This window comes from Marmota flaviventris, chromosome 3 (assembly GCF_047511675.1).
Source record: "Marmota flaviventris isolate mMarFla1 chromosome 3, mMarFla1.hap1, whole genome shotgun sequence".
In the NCBI taxonomy this organism is placed as follows: domain Eukaryota; kingdom Metazoa; phylum Chordata; class Mammalia; order Rodentia; family Sciuridae; genus Marmota; species Marmota flaviventris.
The window spans coordinates 9,365,398-9,381,481 of NC_092500.1; the positions used below are offsets into that span (position 1 = coordinate 9,365,398).

The 16,084-nt window shown below is 58.2% G+C and overlaps 1 protein-coding gene and 3 non-coding genes across 4 annotated transcripts; all 4 read left to right on the forward strand.

The window, feature by feature from the left end:
* Window positions 1-6,308, forward strand: Rpl3 (ribosomal protein L3). Its single transcript, XM_027929545.2, has 10 exons — window positions 1-134; window positions 1,247-1,439; window positions 1,907-2,075; window positions 2,676-2,811; window positions 3,824-4,010; window positions 4,270-4,430; window positions 5,020-5,121; window positions 5,514-5,609; window positions 5,958-6,077; window positions 6,215-6,308. Exons 1-10 carry the CDS (start codon window positions 132-134, stop codon window positions 6,257-6,259), a joined length of 1,212 nt encoding a protein of 403 aa, XP_027785346.2. The 5' UTR covers window positions 1-131; the 3' UTR covers window positions 6,260-6,308.
* Window positions 619-682, forward strand: LOC114088824 (small nucleolar RNA SNORD43). Its single transcript, XR_003582071.1, has one exon. It is a non-coding gene; the product is annotated as a small nucleolar RNA SNORD43 (small nucleolar RNA).
* LOC114088907 (small nucleolar RNA U82P) lies at window positions 2,621-2,675 on the forward strand. The gene has a single exon (XR_003582086.2). It is a non-coding gene; the product is annotated as a small nucleolar RNA U82P (small nucleolar RNA).
* Window positions 4,072-4,164, forward strand: LOC114088893 (small nucleolar RNA U83B). Its single transcript, XR_003582083.1, has one exon. It is a non-coding gene; the product is annotated as a small nucleolar RNA U83B (small nucleolar RNA).
* Window positions 6,309-16,084: the final 9,776 nt, after the last annotated feature.

Consider the following 16,084-nt stretch of genomic DNA (forward strand, 5'->3'; position numbering starts at 1 on the left):
CCGTACGCCCCTCCGACCCGACGTCCGCCGCGGGCGCGCGCTCGCACGCCGGAAGGGGCGGAGTCAAGAGGCTCTTTATATATCGTGTACCAAGGCCCAATCGGCCTCTACCGGCGGGATTTGGCGGCGCGATGGTGAGTTCCTTAATGGCGTCTTTCCTCTTGGCTTCAAAGTCGGCCTGGTGGAATCCGCCGCGCATCGTTGCCATCTTGGCTTGGCCGGTCCCGGGACCTCGTTCTGGGAGCGCAGGGGATACAGTAGGGACTGCAGTGAGGCCTATTTTTCTGGAAACTCGCGAGGCCTGTGGGGAAGGGAGTTATGGAGGAATACCCTGGGATTGCGAGTCGGCCACCGATCGGCCTTGGGGCGGAAGCTCTCCTGGACGCCCACTTGAAGCCGTAGATGGTTTCTGAGCTCCGACCTCACCAGATTTTAGCGATAGTTGTTATTAATCCTCAAGAGCAATTTGCCGGGCCAGGAGGGTCTTGAGTGGGACGCCCGGTGTTCTGGTAAACTGGGGCCGGCGCATGCGCGAGGGGAGACTATTGGCAAGAGTTTTAAAGGGTCCCTTTGGAAATTCCTTGGTGCAACTTGAAGGCCTCTAGACTCGCCAGAAACCTCACATGATGAACTTATTGACGGGCGGACAGAATCTGTGTGCTGATTGTCATGTTCTGATTTGGCTCTGTGAGTCCTGTTGGCCTACTATGTACCAGGCTGGCTCTGTCCCAGGGGCCGGAGAGTACTATGGTACCATTATTAGTGCCCAGCTATTGTCCCATGAGTCGCTTCACTGGTGAGAATCTTGGTGACAAATCATCTGTTAACACGGTTTTTAATATTCTAGTTCTCTTAGAGCACGTTGGATGACTTTGTTTCTTGTGAAAATAGTTCCCAGTCAACATTCAGAAGGAGGCAGTGTGATGTGGTTGATCCTGGCCTTGCTGGGTGTCTAGTTAAGAGTCAACATTGTGGGATGAGTGTGCTGGGGCACACTAGTAATCCCAGCCACTCTGGAGGCTGACACAGGAGGAGCAAAAGTTCTAGGCGTCATAGTGAGACCCTGAGCAACTTCCACCCTTTCTTGGGATAAAAAAATGAAAATGCTGGGGATGTGGCTCACGGTTGGGTTCAATCCCTGGTACCAAAAAAAAAAGAAACTCATGGTTGAGTATAGGTCAGCAGCTGGGAAGCAGTGAAATGAGAGCTGCCTCTTGTTTGGGTGCATATTTTTTTTTTTTCCCAGTCTCACAGGAAGTTCTCCGCTCCCAGACATGGATCCTTAGGCTTCTTGCCTCGGAAGCGTAGCAGCAGGCATCGAGGGAAGGTGAAGAGCTTCCCGAAGGATGACCCTTCAAAGCCTGTCCACCTCACAGCCTTTCTGGGCTACAAGGCTGGCATGACTCACATCGTGCGGGAAGTTGATAGGCCAGGATCCAGTACGTATATGCTACTGTGTTGTCTAAGTTGGGGGATGGGAGTGTTAAATTTTAGGACTGATGTTTAAGTGTACTTATGGAGGCATGGAACGTGCTGAGTGAATTTGTGAAGAGCTACAGCATAGAGTGTGTGCTAACTTGGTGACCTTTCACTATCAAGGCTGGAATATACAATGCCTTTATTTACACTTGGTTGGCCCACAGCACTAGCTTTCAGCACTTAGTTTATATTGTCTACCCTGAGTAAATTTAGATCTGTTATTACACCCCATTGTACTTGGGACTCTTGTCCAGGCCACAAATTTGTCTGTTCCTAGAGATTGCTTAGGTTTCTAGAGAGAACTGAAGCTGTATTAGAGTCCTGATGTTGGGTTAAGTTAAATGTAAACACTTGAAGGAGAAGGTTGTGTGGCCACCTTGTGTGGGCATTCGTGTCAGCTCACTCCTGTCCTATTTTCTGCCTTCAGAGGTGAACAAGAAGGAGGTTGTGGAGGCTGTGACCATAGTGGAGACACCGCCCATGGTGGTTGTAGGCATTGTGGGCTACGTGGAAACCCCTCGAGGCCTCCGAACCTTCAAGACCATCTTTGCTGAGCATATCAGTGATGAGTGCAAAAGGCGTTTCTATAAGAACTGGTAAGAGCCAGAACATGCAGTTCCAGCATTGGGCTGCAGAGCAGGGAGACCCTGTACAGAGCCTGAATTCTAGTGGTGGGAAGCTGTTGTCTCCTTTTTAAGTTGGCCTCTTGAATAGAACCAAACCTGGAGGTCAACTTTAGCAGCACTGGTTCTTGATCTAAGAACTGGCATCTTAACTCTGGTCAGCCTAGTGCAATTGGTTGACTGTGTTCCTTTGGCTGTTTGTAACTCCCCAAAACAGGAAAGATAAGGCAGTGGTAGTGTTGGGCTTCTAGCCCTGGCTTAGCACCCTGGTTTCTTAATAGTAACTGAGAATAGTACCTGCTAAGGTAGAGAAAGGGAGCTTTCTGGTACCCTGGAGCAAGAATAGTGCTTTGGCTATCTGTGACTTATATTAACCTTGTTGGACCTCCGCTTAGCTCCGCTCGGCTCTGCCCGATGAGCTTCATCCAGGCTCCGCTTGCCGGTGGAAAAGGCTCCTTAGAAGCCGGCAATGAGCCCCATCCCCTGGTGGTGCCAGTGTGCCTTCCGCTCACCCCTCAAGGGTGATGAAGGTCTGCGCCCGGCCCCTTCCCCAACTCTGCTCTGCTCCTGAAGGCATAAATCTAAGAAGAAGGCCTTTACCAAATACTGCAAGAAGTGGCAGGATGACATGGGCAAGAAGCAACTGGAGAAGGACTTCAATAGCATGAAGAAATATTGCCAGGTCATCCGCATTATCGCCCACACCCAGGTAAGCATGTACTGTGTCATCTTGTTGGTGATGTACCTGATCAAGTAAGACTTTATTTTTCATGATGGGGATTGAACCCTGGGCCTCTTGCATGGTGGGCAAGCATGTAAGGGTTTGAGCCTTCCAAAAATGTGCTGCTCAGATGTCAGCTCATAAGGGTTTTGTGCCTAACCAGGATTGGTTGGGTTTAAGACTCAGATTCCTTATGAGGTCCCTTCAAGGACAGATGGTATTCTCAGGAGGGTCCCCATATGCGTAGGTCTCTCTCTTTCCAGTAGAGGGCGCTGTGTCCTCACTGTGAGTGAGGAAACCATACCTCATTTGGGAAAATCCCTTTCGAATTTGTTGACCCAACTGGTTAAGTTAGTTGTGAAATGCTGCATTGATGTGAACTGAGTGGGCCCTTGGTAAAATAGGCACCTCTTGTCTGGTGCGGTCCTAGCTTCAGGGCCTCTATAGCCCTGTGAGGTTAGAGATCACTAGATGGGTGATTGCATGGATGGTAGAGGTTTTTTTTTTTGTACTGGGATTGAACCAGAAGACTACCACATAGCCACATCCCCAGCTCTCTTGGAGACAGTGTCTTGGCTAAGTTCCCCAGGCTGACCTTGACCATGGGATCTCTTGCCTTAAGGAGTAGCTAGGATTATAGGAACGTGAGGCCAAGCTTAGCTGGGGTACAGGATAAGCACCTTTGCCAGCAACCCTCAGCTTGTGCTTCGGTGCATTTTTTTCTAACCCTTAACACCTTGTGTAGGTTTTTTGTGTTTTTGGCACTGGGGATGGAACCCAGGGCCTTGCGCACTAGCCAGCTACTCCTATACTGAGCCACACCCCTGCTGTCTGCTCTTTACCAGGCCTTCCTGTCCAAATCAACTTTGTTAGTAGAGCAAGGGTAGATGAACTGGCTAAAAAGACAGTAATGGGGACAGGGCTGTCTCAGCCTCCGTTGATGTACTACCAGAGGGACTCCAGGCCTGAGCTGAGCTGAGCTGTGCCTGCTCTTTCCTAGATGCGGCTGCTTCCTCTGCGCCAGAAGAAAGCCCACCTGATGGAGATCCAGGTGAATGGAGGCACCGTGGCTGAGAAACTGGACTGGGCCCGGGAGAGGCTAGAGCAGCAGGTCCCTGTGAACCAGGTGTTTGGGCAGGATGAGATGATTGACGTCATAGGAGTGACCAAGGGCAAAGGCTACAAAGGTAAGCTGTGCAGAGGCTCACATTGTTGTGCTGAGCCTGGGGGGAGGTGGCGTCAGGCCCAGCTGTTCTGTGATGAAGCCTGGAATGTGCGCTGGGCACAGCGCCCGAGTCAGACTGAGGAACCATTCCCTGTTGCCTTCCTTCTGAGAACAGCCCTGTGGTCAGCCTGGCTGGGGTTCTGCACTTGGGCACTCCCAGCAGGAAAGGGCCAGTGGTGTGAGTGCCAGACCTCTGGTGCAGCAGTGCTTGTTCTCCCCAGGGGTCACCAGTCGCTGGCACACCAAGAAGCTTCCCCGCAAGACCCACAGAGGGCTGCGTAAGGTCGCCTGTATTGGAGCCTGGCATCCTGCCCGTGTGGCCTTCTCTGTGGCTCGGGCTGGCCAGAAAGGCTACCATCACCGCACCGAGATCAACAAGAAGGTGAGAAACCCTGAAGAGTTGTAATCCATGTCACTGGTTGGGTGGCAGCCTGTGTTGTGTGTCAGTGGGCCTCAGATCTTCACTGGTCTTGGATGGTTCTGGTTCTTGGGGGTCAGGAAAATTGCAGGATGACATCAGGTGGTTCCAGGAAGGACGACTCTTGGTGTGATGCAGTGGCCCTCTGTTTATAGGCCTGCCTTGGGCACCTGGGCATTTTCTCTAGTAGTGTCCTTTTGTTTGGGATAGGGTCTGAGTCGGCGGTGCTTGGTGCTTGACTGCTGAGCTATGTACACCCCAGTCTTCTGAGACAGGTTCTCACCAAGTTGCTGAGACTCCTTTGGACTTGAGATCCTCCTGCCTAAGCTTCGTAGATGAATACGAATACAGTACCTTTATTATTATTTTTATGTGGTGCTGAGGATCAGGTCCAATGTTTCACATGTGCTGGGCAAGTGCTCTAACCTTGCCCCTAGTGATTTTTTTTTGCAGGGGGGGACTCTGTCCTATTTGGGGGATTCCCCCTTGACACCCCACCCTGAGGCACTCAGACCTATCTTCCCAGGTGCTGATCCTCACGCATCTCTTTCAGATCTATAAGATTGGCCAGGGCTACCTCATCAAGGATGGCAAACTAATCAAGAATAATGCTTCCACTGATTACGACCTGTCTGACAAGAGCATCAACCCTCTGGTGAGTGCTGGACTGACTCCACCTGCAGAGATTCCCTGGTACCCTGTGGAGCTGCCCGGGCCTTGGCTGTGGGGTGAGGGGCCTGCTCTCTGGGGTGCTGGGTGCAGTCAATCATTGGCCCCTGCACAGCACCCTGTTGTGTGCCTTGCAAGTCATGTGTCTTAGGCCCTCTAGATGGGGCTGGCTAAAAAGGTAGGGGTTCATGCCCAGCTGTTCCGTGATCAGGCCTAGAATGTGTAACACTCCCTGTTGTCTTCTGAGAAAGCCCTGCAGTCAGATGGCCAGGGACAACCTGACCCCAAAGGTCTGCCATATCTGCAGAGCTCACAGGTCTGCAGGGCAGCTGCCTCCATGCTTACTCTTCTGACCCTGCGGCCTTGCTTTTTCCCCAGGGTGGCTTTGTCCACTATGGTGAAGTGACCAATGACTTCGTCATGCTGAAAGGCTGTGTGGTGGGGACCAAGAAGCGGGTGCTCACTCTCCGCAAGGTAAGAGTGGGTGACCTCCCGCATCCTTTCAGGATCTCACCCCTGTGGAGAATCACAGGCTCAGCCTTTGGTGCTGAGCCAGGGTGGGAGGGTTGAGGAAGGGGAGGGCGTTGGTTTCCCTTTGACACCAGCTTTGAAGTCAGGAGGAGGAAATTCCTAGTCTGGCTAGTTGGGCTCCTGTGTTCATGGGTCATCCTGCTCTCAGGGTCCTCTTGCTCCTCTGCCTGATGGGACAGGTTCAGAGCTTGGGCCACTAGATGGTGCTGTGTGGGTTCTTGGCCTCAGTGGGCCATGAGCTGAGATGCTGGGGAGCCTCTGTAAGTCACAGCCCCTTCCCCCTTGCCACAGTCCTTGCTGGTACAGACCAAACGGCGCGCTCTGGAGAAGATTGACCTTAAGTTCATCGACACCACCTCCAAGTTTGGCCATGGCCGCTTCCAGACCATGGAGGAGAAGAAAGCATTCATGGTGAGCACTTTTGCCAGCTACCTCCCTCTGGGGTTAGGGGCTCTGGTGGCCCATCCTGGGTGCTCCCCTCCTCGGTCCCCTAGGGAGTGCTTACTCCTGCCGCCGCCTGCTTCATCTCTGGCCTTCCTTCTCCACAGGGACCACTTAAGAAAGACCGCATTGCCAAGGAGGAAGGTGCTTGATGTCTGGATCCTGAGCAGCTGGCTGTGGCCAATAAAGCCTTCTTAGTGACATTTGCCTCTGTTTTTTTCTTGGGAGTATTGAGGCCTCAGAGACAAAGGCCTGTGTGCACAGTGGCCAGAGGGGTCTCTGCCGCGCTCTCTTGGGCTTTGGTTGGCTCTGACCTTCTGCACACCTGGCCCCATCTCTGGAGCAGACAAGACGTGAGGGAAGCTAAGGCCACACCTGGGAAAGCCAGTGTGTGTGTGTGTGTGTGGGGGGGGTGCTTTGTATCAATGTTTGTCACCAGGGTGAGGCAGCTGAGCCTTAACTATAGAAGTCTGTTCTGTTTGCACAGCTTGGGTGATGCCAGGGCTTTGGAGAGAGAAGGAGCACTTGATGTTCTGGTGCCTGAGGCAAAACGAGGTCCATCCAGTGCACAGTGATCCTGCTAATCCACGCAGGGCCCCTTCCAGTTGTGACTTGCTCAGGTTCCTTGTCCAAGACGTGGCAGTGGGAGAGGCCATGTCTCAGGAGTGGTGCCTCATGGCTTCTAGAGTAACTAGAAGGGTTCTATACAGGCATGATGTGGCCTAGAGGTGCAGCTGCACCCAGGTCCTTAAAAGTGACCATTCTGGGCTGAAGTCTTTCCCTTTGGGACAGACCCTGATGTTATAGCTGGGTTTTGGGTTGAGTGCCACCTCTACCCCTTGTAGGAACTTGCCCCCCAGATTATGAGCCATTTCTGTTAACAGGAGGGATTCCTACCTTTCTCAGCACAGCTCAGCCCCGCTTACTTGGGTCCTGGTAGCTCTCAAATGAGGTGGCCTTCAGGCTAAACCCCCCATTACATGATTTAAGTGCTGAGACCTGTGACTGCAGGCAGCCTAGTGGGTGACCTATGAGTGGGGAGGAGGTTGCAGGCTGTAGGTGTCGCTACCTGAGGTTCTGTTATCCTGGGAGCCCAGGAGCGGGTGAGGGTCCTAGCTGTTACTGCACTTAAGTCTTTGGCCTCCAGGGGGAGCCCCTCAGTTGTGCTGCAGGTATGGGGGCTTAGGGTCTCATCCCACAGTCCAGGGACTTGACTGCACAGCAAAGGGTGTTGGGCTCCAGGCCCTAGGTCAGCAGTACCTTGGGTTGTAGAGTTTGGCAAGAAACTGTCCAAGGCCAGGGCTTTTCCCTGGGGCCTCTGGGTCTTCCTGGTTCAGCCAGGCCTGCTGAGGCTGTGGCAGGACCTCTTCCCAGTGCGGTCACCCTTGGCTTCTGGAACCTCCTTTCCTGCTTGGGGGGCTTTGCTGGTCTGAGGCACAGTGGCTGTGCCTTGTCCCCTGTCCAGGGCTAGGTGTCCAGTTGTGGTTATGTCTGGATGGGGATGTGGACAAAGACCCCTAGGGGTGGTTTCCAGGCTGAGGGCACATGCAGGCCATCAGTGGAGGCTGCCACCCCACAGGTCCACCTGTCCAAGTTACTGGGTGCCTTTGGCAGCCTTGGTGAGCAGGTCAGGGCCACATCCCTTCCCTGTCCCCACCCTGACCCCCCCCTGTTGGGGTGACTGGTCACATTCCACAGCAGTTCCAAGCCTAGGTCTCCTCAAGTCCCAGCTTCTGGAAGGCAGGCATTTTGCCAGAATGGTTCCTCTGAAGGGACCCCAAGTTCCGCTGTCCAGCTGGGGCTGTGAAGGCCAAGTGCAGAGCACTGGCTCCGCCTGGTGGGGCACAGGGTTTTGTTTTTGTGATGCACAGTCTGCTGTCTGGACGATGGCAGGGACCTCCAGCTTCCCAGGGGCCTCTGTTCCACTCGGGGAGGCAGACGCTGAACAGTAAAGGGGGTGGGTGGCTTTAGAAGGGATAAACTGTGAAGAAACATGACACTGGGATCCAAAGGAGGAAGGCCTGGGCCTGGGGGGGGGGGGTGTGGATCCAGCCTGCGAAGCTCTGTGGGGACAACACCCAGGCAGAGGAGCAGCACAAAGGCCCTGGGGCAGAATGAGGCCTCCCTGTCCTTAGAGCTCCGGGAGGGGGAGCGCCCTGGCCTCTTTGAGGAATAGAGTGGGCCCTGGGCAGGTCAGGCCTGCAGCAGTCCCTGGGACTAGTGGGTGGGTCGTTGGCTCCTGTGCCTTGCAGCTCCAGGTGGCATGGCGTGCACTTCCTGTCACGCTCTGAACTCCCAGACCTGCCTCTGGAATCTGGCGACAGAACACAGTCTCATTCCAATCCCCCTGAAAAGGAAAAAAAGAAAACGAAAAACCTGCTGGGAATTTCTGAGCAAGTGGGGACAGGGAGGTGGTGGCAGGAGCCGCTGTTGCCTTAAAAGGTGCGTCAGAGCCAGAGTCTGCAGAGCTCACAGGGGACGGCCCCGGGCAGAACCCAGGCCAGCTGGCCGCACCTGGCGGCTCACCCCAAAGTGCTCCCAACCTGGAGCCTGGGGAGGCCTTGCCAGGGCATGGGCCGTCGCCTGCTCCATGGCTCCCGGCCGGCAGCTGCTCGTCAGAGGCCTCTGGGGTCCAGCCCTGCCTCCCTGTCCTCCAGGCAATGCCCCCCAACTGCCCACCCACCCAGTATCACAGTCCCTTCCTGGGCCCAGCCTCTGGTCAGATCCCAGGAGCCCAAACAGCTTCCCCTTCCCTTCAGGAGCAGGCCCAGCAGCCCAGGCTGGAGCACAGAGAGGAAGCCCCCAAACCCAGGGGAGGCAGGACGGGAGCACCCCCAGGCTCTCCGGAGTACAGCTGGGAGGAAGCATCCAGAACCTTCCAGGGCCCAGCCTCACGCTGACTGAGGCCGCTCTAGGGACAGGCGGTCCTAGCTGGGAATGGCGTGTCTGCACCAGGCACCGAGACTGCGGGCTGTCCCTCAGGCAGGTTCTACTGCGCAGCTTGCCGGGAAGAAGCTGAGGCTGAGGGAAGGCAGTTAACTCGCCCGAGGTGCAGCTCTCATCCCCACCCTGTGCCATGAGGGGACAGAAGGCATATCTTGACTCATTTATTGAACACCTACTATGTGCCACGCCTCGTGCTAGACTCAGAGTTGTCTCATCAATCCCAATGACCGCCATTCCCACTTCACAGGTGGAGAGTGAGGCCTGACTGGTCCAGAGACACCCCCTAGATCACAGTAGGCTCCTTAGGTGCTCGTTCTCACTGAATGAGCCCAACAGTCCACAGGAGGAAACTGAGGCACAGAGATGAAGCATGGTTCCCTCAGGGCAGACTGCAGGAGAGGGAGGCCAGGACTCAAACCCAGGCTCCGAGCACCCCCTGCTCCACCCTCCCTGGAGAGCCTGCAGGAGGGGTCCCCACAGCACCCTGTGTTCTCTGCCCCTGTCTCAGGATACCTCATGGCCCCTGCTTTCTCCACAGAAGGGGGTGCAGGGCTGCTTCCCTGACCCGCCCCGCCAAGTCCCCCTCGGCCAGGCAGAGGAGGAGGCTGTGAGCAAAGGCGCTAAAGATAGCCGCTGGCCACTTCCCCATCCCGCTGGCCACCACCTCAGAGCCAGTGGCCACCCCAGAAGGCCTCCACCCAGACATCCGCACCCAGCCAGACTGCAGAGCCTGGTCACCCAGCCCAGGGCAGAGCGCAGGGGCCCAGGTGGTGGTCACGATGGTGACTGTCACTGAGCCTTGCCACACCTCAGGCTTGGGCCAGGCAGGCGTCCCTCGTCCCACGAGGCCCCTCCACCGAGGTCTGAGCTCAGAGAGGCACCAGCTCCTGTGAGCACACGGCTCCAGAAACACCCGACGTCAGCAGGACCCCCGTTTCCACCATGGCCCAGTGCCTGGGGACACACCAGCCTGGCGGCACCCAGGCCCGTCAGGACGCCATGCCCACGCTGTGGCAGAAGCATACACCAGGGAAGCTGGTTCACCACACACCAGGGCCGTTCCTCCCGAGGTGGCTATTGGACACCTACCAGCACACTGCTGGCCCCACCTCCAGCCCCCGGGTCCCTCAGGACCCAACCCCACTGGGGCAGCACAGTAGCCAGTGGATGTCACCCATCATCCCTGGAGGTCAGTGTTCTGGGGCACAGAGCAGGGCTGGAAGGGCAGCCCGAGGATCTGGAGGGACAGACAGGCCCCCTGACACCGTCCTCTAAGCGCCGATGTGTGCCCCTCGTCCAGTGCAGGGCCTTCCTCGGCCCAGTGGCCTCCCTGGCTGCACCTCACATTCGTTTATTCACGTCGGCGACGTTTATGAAGCACCTACTATGCTACCCGGCATCGGCCCGTCTGCCTCCAGCTCACCCCAGGCTGCTGTGCTTCGGCCACACAGACACCAGATGGCCCGCCAGGCTGTGCCTCGAGGAGGACCTGTCGGCAGTCCTGGCTCGGTGTGTGGGAGAGAGCGGCCAGGGCTGGAGGGCTCAGTCTCCTCCTAGCACCAAACTCCCACTCTCAGGGCTGAGCTCGTGGTTAATTAATGAATTGTGTGGTGTTTGGGCCCTGCTGGGACTCCAACCCAGGGCCCAGGGCCATGCTGGAGGTTAAGTGGCGGATAGCTACAGCATCTCTGATCTGAAGCGCCGGGGCCTAGGGGTGTTTCAGATTTGGGAGTTTTCAGATTTTTTAATATTTGCATAGACTAGTCACCAGAAAGATGGAGATTTCCTAATCCCCAAATCCAAAGTGCCCAAATTGGGAGGCTGAGGCAGGAGGCAGAAGTTGAAGGCCAGCCTTGGCAACTTAGTGAGGCCCTAAGCAACTTCGGAGAGCCTGTCTCAAAATAAAAATAAAATAGGGGCTGGGGTGGGGCTCGGTGGCAGAGCACTTGCCTAGCACGTGTGAGGCACTGGGTTCGATCCTCAGCGCCATATTAAACAAATAACTAAACAAATGAAATAAAGACATGGTGCCCACCTACAAACTACAAAGAAAAAAAATTTAAAAACCCCAAAGGTATAAATAAATAAATAAAATTAAAAATAGATAAATAAAAATTTAAAAGGGTGGTGCTGTAGCACAGTGGTAAAGCACCCCGGGGTTCAATCCCCAGTACTAAGAAAAGAAAAAGAAAAATCAGGAGCTTTCACATAAAATTCAAATGTCCATCTTCCCTCGAACTGGGACAACGGCACTATCAGCCTGGGGCTGTGATGCTGCTGCCCTTCACCCGGGCACCTCCCTCTGACCTGCAGGTTGTCCTCCCACCCGTGAGCCGGGTCGCCTCCAAGTGCTGTGGGCCCAGAGGTCAGCAGGGCCCAGCACAAAGTAGGTGCTCAGCGAGGGACGGGGCGGGGAGCAAAGGCAGGGCAGAGGGATGAGTGCGGGGCGCCTGGGCGACCCGTGGACCTGCCCCATGAGCTCCTGTCACGCGGGGCTTTGGCCTCAGGAGCTGGCCGGCTGGGCTCTTATCTTTGAAAGCCTGATCCACACACCGTCCTGGGAAGGATCCGGAAGGTCCCAGACGCCAGAAGTGATACTGGACGGCGCGGCCTCCAGGCCTGGGAGCTTCATCCTGGCACAGACCAAGGCCCTGGAGCCTCCTGGGCCCCACAGGAGGGACCAAGGACCTCCCCTCACCCCTACCGTGTCACCAAGCAAAAAAGCAAGTCACAGGGAGACACGGGGGACATGGAGAGACCTTCCCACGTCCTTTGGTTTGTGGGAACTATTGTATAATCCCCCCAGGACACCCTGGATACGTGGGGCGCACCTGAAGTCCCAGCTACTGGGGAGGCTGGGGCAAGAGGACGCTGGAGCCCAGGAATTCAAGGTCAGCCCGAGCAGCAGAGGGACACCTGTCTCAAGGTGAAAAGTTAAAAAGAGGAAAGAAAATACGCAAAGGGTCAACCCGACGGCTGTGGGTTATGGACAGCGGCCAGGCTGGGCAGGGGGAGGAGGAGGGGAGGGGCAGGTCAGGAGGCAGGGGCCAGTGCCCGGAGCTCCGCGCAGGCCGCGCCCGCTGGGTGCCTTTCCTTCTCTTCTGGAGCGGCGTACCTACCCTGCTCGCCTCCTGGCCTGGCTTCGGTCACCTCCTCTTGGAAGCCTCTCCGGGCTCCTGTGCCAAGGTCCCCTGATGTGGCCTTTCGCCCTCTGCCTTTCCCTGACTGTCCCCAACACCACTTTTGCTGCTTTCAGCTCTGTGACCATCTTCCGGCCACAGGGGATCTTCTTGAGCCAGGTTGGCATCTGTCCTGCTCTCCTGACCCCCGGCCCTAGCACAGTGCGGAGCACATGGTCACCGTTCAAGACACATTTATTGCCTATAATCCCAGCAGCTCAGGAGGCTGAGGCAGGAGGATCATGAGTTCACAGTCAGCCTCCGCAAATGTCTCTAAATGAAATACAAAATAGGGCTGGGGACGTGGCTCGGTGGTCGAGCATCCCTGGGGTCTGACCCGGGACTGCAGGAAGAGTAGTTCCTGTTGGAAGACCCATCAGCCCGAGGCGTGAGGCAGGGTGAGTGCTGTGTCTGCCCAGGGTGACCCAGGGGCCTCGGCAGCGTGGCTGTGGCGTGGCTGCAGTGCCACCCTCTCTGGCCTCCTGGCTGGTCCCCCACCTCTGCTCTGGACCCCACATCTTTTCACCCAGCCGCCAGCACCCATGTCAGAGCCGGGCACAGCGGTGTGTGCCTGTCATCCCGGCTCCTTGGGAGGCTGGGTAACCTCAAGTTCGAGGCCAGCCTGGGCACTTTGGCGAGACCCTGTCCCCCAAACAGAAAATAAGAAAGGGCTGGATGCAGCTCAGGGAGAGCCCTGGCCCAGCCTGGCCCAACGCTGGGTTCCATGCGCAGCAAAGCAAATTCCAGACCAGGGCAAACTGTACCCCTCCTCTGCGCCCAGCCCTGCAGAGTGCCTGCTGGATGCAGAGCAAAGGCCCGAGTCAGCACCTGGCCCTGCGGCCTCCCCATCTCACCTCCCTGTGGTCCCTGCCCTCAGCCCCAGCCAAGCCACCTCCTCCCGTTGCTCTAGCTCGGCAGCTTGACTCCACCCCAGGGCCTTTGCACTGTCTCTGCTTGGTCCCTGGCCTGCTGTGCCCTGGACGTTCAGCCGCGCCAGCCCCTTGGCTCCTCTGTCCCCTGCCCCATCACTTCACTGTCCTGCTCCCAGGAGGGCAGGGCGGGACCCTTTCTTTTGGCCACTGTCCTCCAGGCTGCCAGACAAGTGGGGGTGGGAAGGACGTGGCGTGGAGCGCGAGGGCGCGGGAGGAGGCCGCGGCCACTTCCCCAGCAAATTGAGGGAAAGCGGAAGTGAGACAGGCCTGGGCGGCCGAGCGTTTCCTGCGGGTCTCGGGCCAGGCCGCGTCTGTCCGTGTTGGTGTGACCGCGTGCGTCCGGGCATGGTGGGGGGTGGCCGGTGGTCCAGGTGGGTGGCACTGGGGGGCTCCGGCCTGACGGTTCTGGGTCCTTGGCGCTGGCTGTCCTGAGACTCCACGGTGCCGTGGGCTCTGGGCTGCTGTCCTGCCCCTAGTGGACGCCTGAGGTCACAGCCTGCAGCTCCTGGCTGGGTCCCACCCCCAGCTCTGCCCCCAGCCACGTGACCTGGGGGAAGCCTCAACCCCCCGGGCCTCAGTCTCAGAACCTGCAAAATGGGAATCAGCCGCGTCGTCCTGTGCCGTGGCTGACTGCGGTGAACCGAGGCGAGGAGGCCCTCCTCAACCTCCCCGGCCCGGGGTCCAGACCGGGGAGGCCAGGCCAGCGGAGGAAGGGGCGCCTAGTGCAGAGGGGGAGGCCCGAGGCCCCAGAGGAGGCCGCTCCCAGGAAGGTGCAGAAGAACTGGCCGGTGGGGAGGGCGGAGGGAAGGGGCAGCCCGGCTGGGCCAGAGGACAAAGCCCCCAGGGAGGGGGTGCTGGGGCTGTGAGAATCTGCCTGGCGGGAGGCCGAGGGCGGCCCAAGCTCACTTGAAAGCCTCTTGGACTTGGTCCTGGGCAGCGGGGAGCCACGGGAGGTGTCTGAGCAGGAGCATCAGCGGGACGCAGGCTGTGAAGGGGACACTGTCACACACAGCACCCAGCATCCAAGTCCAGGGCCGTTAGATGAGCAGTTAGAGGACCCGGCTGGCGCAGTGATAAAGGCTGGAGGCCGAGGGGCCGCAGGCCGAGCTGTGGAAGCCCTGAGGGCGTCCTGGAGGAGGGGGCCTGCCAGTGAGCCTGGGGGGGGGGCATGAGAGCAGCAGGCACCAGCTGACTTCAGGCAAACCGCTGCCCTCTCTGTCTCAGCTCCCACCTGCCTGGCCAGGGACCGACCAGGGCCCTCCATGGGCTCTCAGCTCACACTGGGCAGTCAGGGCTGGGAGTCTGCCGGGGGCTCATTCAGATTTTTTTTTTTTTTAAATTTTGAGTCTGGATCTCACTGAGTTGCTCAGGATCTCGCCAAATAACTGAGGCTGGCCTCGAACTTTCCATCCTCCTATCTCAGCCTCCTGAGTGGCTGAGATTAAGGGCAGGAGCCACCATGCCCAGCTCAGGTTCCTGATTTAGCCTGAGACCCCACCTGCCTCGGTTTCCCCGGTGACAGGCTGCGGGTGGAGCAGGGAGGATAATAATGGTCGATTGTGGAAGGCCTTCCCGCCGCAGGGACCAGATGCCAAGGATTGTTTTCCATCCTTAGGAGGGTGGGCCCTTCCTGCGGAGAAAATTCCAGGCTCCTGCAGCCAGGAGGGAGCGAGCCTGCCACCCCCGGTGACCACCGCTTGCCGCCAACCCCTGGCATCCACTTGGTCTTGCTCCTCTGCTCCTCTCTCTTGGCCTCGGGGCCTGGAGGGGGCCGCGGCTCCCTGGGCTTGTTCCCAGCTTCTCCCAGCCCTCCCGCCATGCTGTGGAGGCCCAGCCTCCTGGCCTCCTCCTGGGCTCCCATGCTGTGGAACACTGAGATGTTGATGAGTTTTCTGGTCCTAAGAGCCCCTGCTCCTAGGTCCCTAAATCCAAGTCTCTGGGTCTGATCTGCGTCTGCCAGATGCTGCGTCCCTGCGGTGACAGGGTCTGAAATGTCTTGGGAGTGGAACAGGAAACGCTCCAACAGCCCCTGTGGGTCTAGAGTTTTCCGGTTCACAGGCACTGTGGTCCTGGACGTCTTGTTTGTGTCCCTCTGATGCCACCTGGCAGGTGGGGGTGTCCCGGTGCTGGGGGCTGGGGGAGGAGCGGCCTGGGTGGGGTGGTGGCGGTGGCGGCCAGGTGCGCTGCTGTGGGTGTTGGCGGCAGCTCCGATGCTGACAGCTGGGCAGAGGCCGCTGCCTGAGCCTCTCACAACTTGCCCTGACCCAGGAAGAGGAGGGGACAGCGACAGGAGGGACCCAGGGGCCAGGCAGGGGACCTTCCTCCTCTGTGCCCCGGCTGCTGCTGCTGCACTCACGCTCACGGGGCTGGGCAGGTGCGGGCACAGCGTGGGGAGGGGCTTCGCGGTCCCACTGAGCGCCCAGACCCCCTGGGCTCCTGGGGACAGCCGAGGCAGCCCCTGGGACACGCTCCTCCCTGGGTGTCGTCCCTGGTCACAGTCAGCCTCCCCGTTCTTTCCCCTCCCTGCCTCCCTCCGGCCATCTCTGGGAAGAGTTGGGCTGGCGTGGATCCCCGGGGGCCCTCGGCTGCCCCCTCCACTCGGCTGCCCTGCCTCTCTCCTCGGCTCCCTGGGTGGAGGGGCTCCGGCTGCCCAGGGGCCGGCTTGGCGGGCTCCCAGCGGCCGTGGGAGCTGGAATTCGGCGCGGTCCCTGGCGTGCGCTCTGCCTCCTGCCTGCCGGGGCACCTCCTCTGACTCGTGGCCAGGAATTCCTGCCGCTGTTCCCCGCGGCCCCCAGGGAAGGGGTTGCCGTGGGAGGGGCCACGGCACATGCTGGAAACCGGGACAGGGAGGGAAGGGAAGGGACACAGGGCCAGGGGGGCCTGGCAGGGGGACGGTGGAGGAGGGGGCACAAGGTCCGGC

Excerpts from the sequence above, each read along its gene's own strand:
- Rpl3 (XM_027929545.2), top strand. Across the intron at positions 4,011-4,269 it reads CAAGGGCAAAGGCTACAAAG|GGGTCACCAGTCGCTGGCAC; the intron begins GTAAGCTGTGCA and ends TGTTCTCCCCAG. Across the intron at positions 6,078-6,214 it reads AGGAGAAGAAAGCATTCATG|GGACCACTTAAGAAAGACCG; the intron begins GTGAGCACTTTT and ends CCTTCTCCACAG.